At 38.4% G+C, this 10,533-nt stretch overlaps 1 protein-coding gene across 1 annotated transcript; it reads left to right on the top strand.

Annotated features, from left to right (window-relative positions):
- Nucleotides 1-6,954: 6,954 nt before the first annotated feature.
- LOC115674052 (xyloglucan endotransglucosylase protein 34) lies at nt 6,955-10,106 on the top strand. Its single transcript, XM_056320155.1, has 4 exons — nt 6,955-7,291; nt 7,452-7,552; nt 7,786-7,979; nt 9,430-10,106. Exons 1-4 carry the CDS (start codon nt 6,970-6,972, stop codon nt 9,827-9,829), a joined length of 1,017 nt encoding a protein of 338 aa, XP_056176130.1. The 5' UTR covers nt 6,955-6,969; the 3' UTR covers nt 9,830-10,106.
- The last annotated feature ends 427 nt before the right edge of the window (nt 10,107-10,533 follow it).

The following is a 10,533-nucleotide window of genomic DNA, read 5'->3' as shown; positions in this document are numbered from 1 at the left end:
ATGGCGCTCCAAGAAACAAACCATTGTTGCTCGTTCCTCAGCAGAAGCTGAATACCGTGCTATGGCGTCTGCCGCTTGCGAAATCACATGGCTTTGCATGCTTCTCTTGGATCTCCACATCAACACTACCACTGCTGATCTTTTTTGTGATAATAAAGCGGCCATCCACATTGCCACTAATCCCGTCTTCCACGAACGCACCAAACACATCGAGATTGACTGTCACTTGGTTCATGAAAAAATTCAAGATGGCACTTTGCGCACTCTTCATATTCCCGGTCACTCCCAACTCGTGGACCTGTTCACGAAACCGGTCACACATGATTTATTTTGTACTTTTAAGAACAACTTGTTGACATGTTTACATTCACTAACTTGAAGGGGAGTATTGGTAGATTAGGTTTATATTAAAGGGCATAACTGTTATTGTATTATTTTTAGCCCTAAACCCTATGTATATAAATTGTAAATTGTTTCATCAGTGGAAAGTAACGTTTGCCCAAATTCTACAATATGAATAAAGGTATACCATTCTAAACGGGCTGCCTTTACACTATCAAGGACGAGCAGATCTGCCTTTGCCAAAGTCAAAAAAGGGAATCGATGCACTTTTGCTGCAATTTTGTGATGAAAAATTGATGGTTAGGTTAGCTAAATTAACCAAATGATTAGAAATTAGGCTGATGGTATTTCTGGTGGGGATTAAACTAAAACAGGGGGAAGAAAAGGGGATTATGATTTGTTGGGGGCGTTCAATGCATCTCTCTCTTTCTATACACAAATTTAAATCATTTAATTTTGATTAATCGGCAATGACAAAAAAAAAAGGATTTGATTGTGTTGTGCAACACCAACGAGAGTTAAAAGTTGGTCCTACCATAAAATAGGTGTACATGCAATTGTATCAATTTGTTAGGTATCCATAGAATAAACCCATAAACTGAGATTTTTCTTTTCAAAGATGTGAAAAAAGTCAAGAGTGCTCTCATTTGGTATAGCTGTGGTTGGACCGTTGCTATGTCGGTTTTTCATGTTTATTTGATGTACTTTTAAAAAATATTTTTAAGAATAATAAAATTAGGCTAAAAAAGTGGACCAGTTCTTTCGTGCTCTCTGATTTCGAGACAATCTCATTTGGGTTTTTACACATCCCCAATATCATTCTTACCATGTTTTCATAGCATTCATTTCAACTCTCAAGAGTTTACATCAGGAACTTATTAACGAGCGGTCTCGAAGCATTGGTTGAACATATTCTATAAAGACACGTTTTGATTTTTACAATGCATGATTACACATAAAATGAGGAAACAAGTTCACTGGAATTTGGTAATCTAAGATATACCTATGATCGCTTCTTAACCCAATCTACACATATTTTTTTATCACCCGTCAATTATCTCTTGAGTGAGTGTAGGAACATTGATCGACACAATGACATGATTAAGATGACTTGCCATCGTTTTGCATTGAATATGTCACCCCTTGATCATGGCCTTCTATCGCTGCATGACTTTGGTGATTTGCTAAAAGGAGAACAAAAGTCGTACCTTCTTTTTTCTCTTGTCTTCTTGTGATAAATGCCAATCGTTTAATTTTCATTGGTAGCAATTAATAATCAGATAAAGACAGTAAATGCAGCTACTGAGATTAGTTGTGCTTAAACATTAAATGCAGCCACAAGTCTATAGGACTGGTAAGCATTAGTGTTCCCAACCCAAACCCTACCTTCTATTTTTTAGCTCAAACCCTAGATTTGCAAAGTTCAGATAACCACGCAATCTTTCTCATCCAATAGGGACACAGCTTGAAAGAATTAGAAAATTAATTGGTGGGAACATCATATTTTCATCATGTACGACTTCTAAATGAATGGTCAAATAGAATTCTCTTGTGGGTCAATTTATAGTTTCATTGATAGTTAAATCGAGTTACACCTAAATTAGTATAATGCACGAAATCCTACTATTATGACTATGTTAGTTTAGTGCAACAATTGAGATTTTTTTTGAAAAAAAAATCAATAGAAGATCAAGTAGTGTATAAGGAATTTCGATGATTCGGTTCAACCACAAAACTGCATTCCACCATTTTCCAATAGCATTTTGTATATTAGATTAGAGTATTTCATTTTTCCCTGCCAGAATTTTGAAGTTTTTAGATGGAAATAGTTTGGCATTGGTTAAATTCACTTACTGATTAGAACGTATGAAGGGTCAAGGCAAACAATGATACCTCTCTCTTTATTTTATTTTTTTGTCAAAGCCACATGGGTTAGGCACTTTAAGTGAATTAAGTTATTTAAATAAATTATAATGTGGATTCATCTCCTTTTTGCATAGATGCACGTGGGAGACACCAACATTTGTCCATCCATAAAGAGAGGAAAAAGGGTTCAATGAAAGGCAACGAAGATCATCCATCATTGTACCTCCATTACCATATCATGATACTAACCAAAAACAGGTACAAATTGATTCCATCCATTAAAGTAATTAATTACTTTTTTTTTTATCTTGACATAAAAACATGAAGTTGCCACGAAGCAAAGCATCATTACTTTTGTTTTTTTTATGCGGATCTCTGTAAGCACTTGACTAATCTTTATTGGATAGTGCAATCCTTCGTCCTACGTGCGTTAGATGATTAGTAGAGAATATATAGGTGTGCGCTGCTATGAATGGATTTAAGAAAATGTGCGAGTGTGATAATTAGAATTCAGACCTTATATAAGGAAGACATGCATACTTATTTATCGCGCTTGAGCAACCCTTTGCACTTGCATTAAACACCATGCATATAGAAAGCTCCCGAAACAAATTCATCTCGCAGTATAGTTAATTGAAAGCGAGATTTAGTAGCATAATGTTCGGATTTTGGTATTCAAATCCCATAGAAGGGGAATGAAAAGTGTGGTTCAAACAGTTTTGTTTTTCACTGAACAGACATGTCTGTTCGGAATTTTATTTTATTTTATTTTTTTGATAGATATGTCTGTTCATGATTGTTCGCCCATTTATTTTCGGACAGATATGTCTATTCATGAACCGAACGAAACTTTTCGGTTCTTCGTGACTCTTCATTGTTTTTAAATAAAACAAAAAACATTTGTGTTTTTTGCGCGGCATTTTTCTACTGCTCTCTTATTCTTTATCATTGTCATTTTCGTGCGATTAATTTGCAAAGTTGCGTTAAAAGGTTTCCTTTGAAGAAGTACCGCTTCATAAAAAAAGGTGATCCGTTCTATCATGGGAGACAATTGTTCAAGAACCTTGGGTACCGGTAGAGGGGATAAATTGTCTTAGGGACACAACATGAATTTGTTGGGCTCAAATCATTCATCAACATCCGAATTACTCATCTACGCTTTAAGGTTCGTCGAACAACTTTGTTTTTGCATATACGAACACTTAGGAATCAACACATAATAGTACTTCGGGTATTATTAGAATATGCCCGGATGGATTATTTATTTTTGGTTAATATTAATCTCTTAACTTGTGCATCTTTTTAATTTCTTTGCTCGAAATATCTAAAATTTCCAAATCATATAAATATCGGCACGAGGATACACATATATACTTACGTTAATACTTAGATTTTGAGGTGAAAAAAAAACATTTTTGCTTCTACTTGATCTAAAACAAACACGTCTTAAATCATGAGAGATTGACCGAGTGATTAAGCGACGATTTGCGCCCGAGTTAGGCGCGAACCATGCGTTAATAATTTCGTGTCGACACTCATTTTGGTTCGACTCATGCCTCAGCTGGTCGATTTAGGAGATTAGCGAGACATTTATGACGTCACGGCTTTGATCCGGTGCGTGGAAAGGGACGCTGCTGCATGGATGGATGGATAGGCGTGTCGTTCTGTCAATGGACCGAAACAGGGGCAATCGGGGAGCGTGCGCTAGTGGTGGGCCCCACAAGACACGCACACGTGGATGGCCTTGGTGCATTGACTGTCGGCAACCTCAGCCGCGTTTGATCAAAACTCAGGGGGGGCCGTGTTCTTGTTTGATCTATCTTAGGATGTGATGCCCTTATCTGGCCAAAAAAAAAAAAAAAAGAAAGTAAAAAGTTACCTAAAATTCTGAATGACGTATCTATTCCAAACTTTCTCATGTGATACAAAAAAATCTAAAACTTGTACCAATAAAACGCATCTATTCCGAACTTGTATTGATGTGATATATTTATCTGAAATTTTTTTTATGACACCAAAAACCCTAAATTTGTATTCGTGCAATGTATCTGCCTCAAAGTAATTTTAGTAAATATTTCACACAAGTATAAGTTTGGAGTTTTTTGAGTCACAAAAAAGGTTGGGCTAATGTATTGCACAAGTATAAGTTTGGAGTTTTTTGTGTCACAAAAAAAGTTAGAGGCAAATGTGTCACAGTTGGCGGAATTTGAGGTTTTCGGTGACCTTTTCCAAAAAATGAATAATTTCGAAAAATATTATCTTAAAAGTGATCACTTATATCGCTTATAAAAATAAATGAACAAAAAATATTTTCATCGTTCGCATAAAACTTTATACATAAATTATTATCGATAATAAAAAAAAAATTTATCGATTAATTATTTTAAACAGTATAAATGATTTTTTTTAAATATATTTTTTTTAAGTTATTCGTTTTTTGTGGAACGAAGTGAGTTTTAGAATCAAGTGAGACAAAAGATCTCTCAAGTCCCAAGCTTCTTCCAGCTATGCCACGAGCTGCCCTTCCTGCCTAATGCTACATGGTTGGTTGGATATCGTATGTCACCATTAAATCTCTCTTTTGTTTTCTTCCTCCCCGTGCATGAACCTTAGGCTCTACCCCCTTTTCCTCATTTTCATGTAATGGCCCCAAAGCTTGCACATCGTCATTCGTTGATTTTATCGTACATTTGAATGGATAATATTGACGTGATCGATGCATCACTTGCAAAATAAGAACTCGAACAAAAACTTTAAGACGTAGGGCTGAGCATTGATGCGTGGTTCAATGAATGGACATTACGTGAAGAGGCGTGCATTTCATGTAAGGCTAACGATAATCGGCTAACCTATAGGTGCATGGAGCATTCGATCGATTATGGATCTTCGATTTAAATGGGTTGAGTCGTGCGAATATATCCGATAGTGATTAGGGTTTTGGGCACTCTTATCTTCTTCCCATTTGTCATCAACATAATCAAATTTACACAAGGGCTATTCTTAAGCTTACCTTTACAACGCCGATTTTAAAAGTACATATAAATCCTTTAGAACCCGACAAGAAGCTCCCCATAACAAAGATTTGAAAGTTCATGAACACATCACGTGATTCTTTTAAAGTCGAAATCAGATCTACTTTGGCTTGATAAGTAACAAAACTAAAGAATTTCTCTTTTCAGCTTATTAATTTGACATTCTTTTCCAAGTCGAAACAAACAGATAGACACCCACAATTTTTATATCATTTTTTAAGCATGTATTGATGGGCACAAAATCAATTAGTTTGAATGAGAAAAATGCCAACGTTGGAAAAAAAGTTATCCCAAAAAACCGAAAGCGCATTGCGAAACCCTAGGCATAGACATGGGAGATTGGGAAGAAATTGTCCCCTATATAGCATGAGGAAGACAAACCACGTACCAATCACTTTGCAATTTGACATAACAAAGATACGTCGAGATTATATACATAATATATAATCTCGACGTATCTTTGTTATGTCAAATTGCAAAGTGATTGGTACGTGGTTTGTCTTCCTCATGCTATATATATATATAATTCTTGATTTTTAACCCCGAAAATGCCGCCAAAAAGAATAAAAAGACACGACAGTACATTTTAACATTGGCATGTCGTGGCCCATGCTGTGTGGTCTCGCTCTTTAGCAGCTCAATATGAATGAATGAAGGCAGTAGGTGCATTGCATTTGCATTATGATGTTAGATAAGGTCCACAAAAAATCGAGTCACGTTAGTTGATATATAAATCATGCAATTAGTATGTCCAAAATGAGGTGACAGACTGTAGGCTTTTTGAATAGATAAGTTGTATTCAACATTCGATGATAATAAATTTATTGCCGAGTATTCTTACTAGCAGAACATATTTGATAAGAAACATTTCGACGTACCGACACCGGAAAAAAAAGATAAAATTGAGAATCGCGAGCTTCTTCTGTGACTGATCGACGAATGTACAGGAGGCACTTGTTAAGGAAACAGAAGGAGAAAAAAAAAGAGAACACAAAAAATAAGGCTTCGGATGATAATGCTCTTGTCATTGCCCTGGAAGCTTGCACTTTCTCGCCGGTTGGAGAAGATTTGGTCTGTTGGTCCCTTATTTAAACTAAGTTGGTCACTTTGAAGTTTTAGTTGAAATAGGATCAATTCTTAATCTATCTTTTGTGAAAACCGTCTCATTTCAAATCTTTATTTGAAATTTTTCCTAACGTTTTTTTCTATTTTTTCGTTTTTTTTGTCCTTCTCCCTCTTCTCTCTTGCAGAGAGTCTCTGTACATGACCGAGACCGACGCTCTAAATTATCCACGGCCACACGAGTACCAAAGTCTGAAAGAAAATATGAAAGAAAACAAAGAACGAGATTCGTTTTCGCCTTTCCTCGAATCCCTCCCAAAAGTCCAAGCGATTTCTTCACGGAGCCAAAGTCAGGGAAAGGAAAATAAAATAAAAAAAAAGAAAATAATTTGCTGCACCACCTGCCCTGCACACTGCACAGTTTAGCTGTATTGCCACTCTATATCATTATTGGCGCTAAATGATTTGATTGAAGCCATTTTTCAAACCTCAATTGGGCTAAGAAAATTTGAAACTGATTAAAAAGAAAACACTAAACTCTCCCTGCACACCCTTCAATAATACTGGATTGCAAGATTCTGACCCCTACATATACACCTCCCCACCCGGCAGTTTTGCCTCATCTCTCCTTCTCTCTGCCTCTCGGTGTGTGCGCGCGCCAGAGGGTATGGCTCTTGAGGTCCATTGTTTCTGTCATGTTGTTTCTCTTGCTAGGCGGCTTATGAGAGAGCGTTTCGTTTTGGTTTCCGCAGCTGAAGTTGGTGGGTTGTTTGTTGCTGTTCTTTGTTGCGGGATCGGATCAATGGCTTCGCACGCGTGGGCTCTGTTTCTGGGTGTTGTTCTGATGGCTTCGGGGGCAATGGGGGCTGCTCCAAGAAGGCCTGTGGCGGTGCCGTTCGGTAGAAACTACATGCCCACATGGGCTTTTGATCACATCAAGTACTACAATGGTGGCTCTGAGATACAGCTCTTCTTGGACAAATACACAGGTGAGTTTATATGGACGCAGGGAGTGGAGTATGGTTCAGAAGTTGGAAAAAAGATCCCACCTTGAACATTTCGAGAGAATAACTCCCTCTTTGGCTTTGATTCCTTGTCAGTTCTTCGCCGGTTTTAATGTTTTTTGTTTGATTCTTTGGGTAAATAAAGGTACTGGCTTTCAATCCAAGGGCTCTTACCTGTTCGGGCATTTCAGCATGGACATCAAGTTGGTTCCTGGAGATTCTGCAGGGACAGTCACTGCTTTCTACGTGAGTAATTCTTGCCGTTTCGTGGCATTGAAAAGCAGGTTGTGCCATCAATATGTGATCTTGTTTTAGAAATGGGGTTTACGCTGTTGGTTTTTGTTTTCTAAAGTGATAACCATCTTGATTTCTTCTTGAAATTGCTTCCTATTGAGCTTGTCTTGTTACTCTGTTTTTTCTCCCCTTTCTTTTAGTCATGGGATCATTCCATCGTATGATATTGTGATTCCTTATTGCAGCTCTCATCTCAAAACTCAGAGCACGACGAAATAGACTTTGAGTTCTTGGGGAACAGGACTGGGCAGCCATACATATTGCAGACCAATGTGTTCACGGGAGGAAAGGGAGACAGAGAACAGAGGATTTATCTGTGGTTTGATCCCTCCACTTCCTTCCACTCCTACTCTGTTCTCTGGAACATGTATCAGATTGTGTAAGTACCCACTTTCTGCCCTTTTCTCTTCCTTTTCTACTTTCAGTTTGAGCACCACACGATGAACCTGTTCTTTTCTTTTACTGAGAAAGAATTTGAGGATAGTATTAATGAAAAATTTAGAGAGTGGGAAACTACATCTACAGGGTAATCACGTATTATAACTATAATCCACGCTTGACCGTCAATTTATGTTCTTGTTCAAGCTGAATTTTGTTTTGCACTGCCTTTCACACCAGTATGACTTGATAGTGAGACGGGGACAAGAGCCTTTCTGATCAAAAGTCTCGATTTCAAGAACCAGTCAACATGGTTTCTTGTTCTCTCTCTCTCTCTCTCTCTCGATCGATCGACAAGAGCCTTTGTAATCGAAAGTCTCGATTTCAAGAACCAGTCAACATGGTTTCTTGTTCTCTCTCTCTCTCCCTCTCTCTCTCTCTCATGGCAAGTGGGAATTGTTATTATTATTATTCCTTACTTTACCAAAGAATCCGTCAGAGAGAAAGAACAAAGCCAGGTAGCGTCGGAGCGAGCAGCTGCTCCTCTTACTGGCAACCTTGCTGATTCGCATAAAACAGATCTCAGATCAAATCTCCACCTGAGCTGTGGTTTTCGACTTTAAGAAATTGCAACTGCACTGTCTCATCGCAATTAATCGAGTTTATTGAACTTAAAAGCACCTTCCCAGTACGAACTTTCCCAGAAATGAATTAACCCCACTGCCTCCTTCCCTTGAAAAAAAAAAAAAGAAAAGAAAAAGGACTCTTCCCTTTGGTGACATCTTTCTCTCTCAACACAATCTCTTTTTCGGGATTTTTTTTTTTAAAATTTGCTTGTGTCCAAGTGTCACAATCACCGAATTACCTGCGAAGTCCCCTGGATCCAGCTCACTCTCAGACTAGTCCCCGACAAAAAACAGAGTCACTTATGTCAAACATACGAGACGAATCAAGAGAGATTCATGCAACTATTTGCTCTGCTTTTGTCATTGGGGGTTGTTAGGAGTCTAGGACTCGCTTTTTTGTGGCACTCCTTTTTTAATGTATAGATTCCGACAAGACTTGGCAAAAAGATTGCCGCCAATCCCTTTTTCTTGGTTTCTTCTTTCAATGTTTTTTAAATGTGAGCAAATTGGGGGGACTTAATCAACAGTAATGTCCATCTTGGTCTTTTGGGATGTAATTGCTGCTTGCTAATCACAGCTCAAAAGCAAATGGACCTACTCTTTGGACTTTAAGCATTGAAAACAAAGAAAAGGATTCAAACTTTTCAGACTATGTAAAAATCATGAGTAGTTGAACTTCTTATTCATAGAATGATCTCATCTAATTATACTAATTTATGTTTTCTTCAATAGAGTTTTGGCATTGGTTCTCACGAATGATTGAACCTATGATTCAATGGTTAAATTGTGGTTATTCAGTATTGATTTTAATCTGCTTTCGTGCAGGTTCTTCGTGGATGATGTGCCGATCCGGGTGTTCAAGAACAGCAACGACCTGGGGGTGAAATTCCCCTTCAACCAGCCGATGAAGCTGTACTCGAGCCTGTGGAACGCAGATGACTGGGCCACACGGGGAGGGCTCGAGAAGACCGACTGGTCCAAGGCGCCATTTGTGGCCTCCTACAGGGGGTTCCACATTGACGGCTGCGAAGCATCAGTTGAGGCCAAGTTCTGCGCTAGTCAGGGCAAGAGGTGGTGGGACCAGAAGCAGTTCCAGGACCTCGATGCCTTCCAGTACCGGAGGCTCCAGTGGGTCCGCTCGAAATACACCATCTACAACTACTGCAGCGATCGAAAGAGGTACCCCATGATGTCCCCAGAGTGCAGGAGGGACAGGGACATATGATCAAAGCTCTAATTTTGGCGATCACAAGAGATTAAGAAGCTAAGCATGAAAGATGAGCCTAAGAGGATAGATATTGGTTGCTAAATTGTTGTTGCTTAAGTTATGTTTTACCACTATTCGTTCATCTATTTCCGTCTCTTTGATACAAAATGTGTGTGGGACTGGGGCCTCAAATTAAGCAGAGTGTATACCATTGTAAAAGTAAAACTCATACCTAGTGAGCTTCTAGATGTACTTCATTCATCTGCTGGGAAATAACAAAATTGATTGCTATTTTCTTCTGGAGTAGACAATGCGAAATTATGTATGGTAACAGAAGTTGGGTGTTCCGGGTTTGTCTCTGATAGCTTGAGGAGCTTTCGAATGGTTGCTAAGAGTTGTTTAACCCCAGTTGATTGAAGAAACAATGAAACCTTTTTGATTGCTAGGAGGGGCAATACAGCTTTGATCGAACTATGGGTATATGTCACTTTCAAATTAGAGAAAGTGTTGCCTAAAGCCAGACTGCGTGTTCTATATCACACCAATCCATCAACAGCTTGTAAGCTAATCAGATGCTCCTGACACGGTCAATGTTCCTGTGATCTAATGTTAGTCCTCACTGGGACACCACTCTATAATAACTGTGACATAGGTGGACACGCTGAGATTGCCACGAACTCAGTAGCTAACCTGTGCCTAATGTTTTCAGCTTACACGAAGTA

The sequence above is a fragment of the Syzygium oleosum genome, unplaced genomic scaffold (assembly GCF_021117445.2).
Source record: "Syzygium oleosum isolate NSW1041296 unplaced genomic scaffold, Sole_v2.1 Sole_v2.19, whole genome shotgun sequence".
In the NCBI taxonomy this organism is placed as follows: Eukaryota; Viridiplantae; Streptophyta; class Magnoliopsida; order Myrtales; family Myrtaceae; genus Syzygium; species Syzygium oleosum.
Note: the sequence above shows the minus strand (reverse complement) of the source record. Positions and strands in the feature narration are given on the sequence as shown.

Coding starts and splice junctions, on each gene's coding strand:
- LOC115674052 (XM_056320155.1), top strand. CDS start 6,970: ATGGCTCTTGAGGTCCATTGTTTCTGTCATGTTGTTTCTCTTGCTAGG. Junction 7,292..7,451: donor CTTCTTGGACAAATACACAG/GTGAGTTTATAT, acceptor GGGTAAATAAAG/GTACTGGCTTTCAATCCAAG. Junction 7,980..9,429: donor TGGAACATGTATCAGATTGT/GTAAGTACCCAC, acceptor GCTTTCGTGCAG/GTTCTTCGTGGATGATGTGC.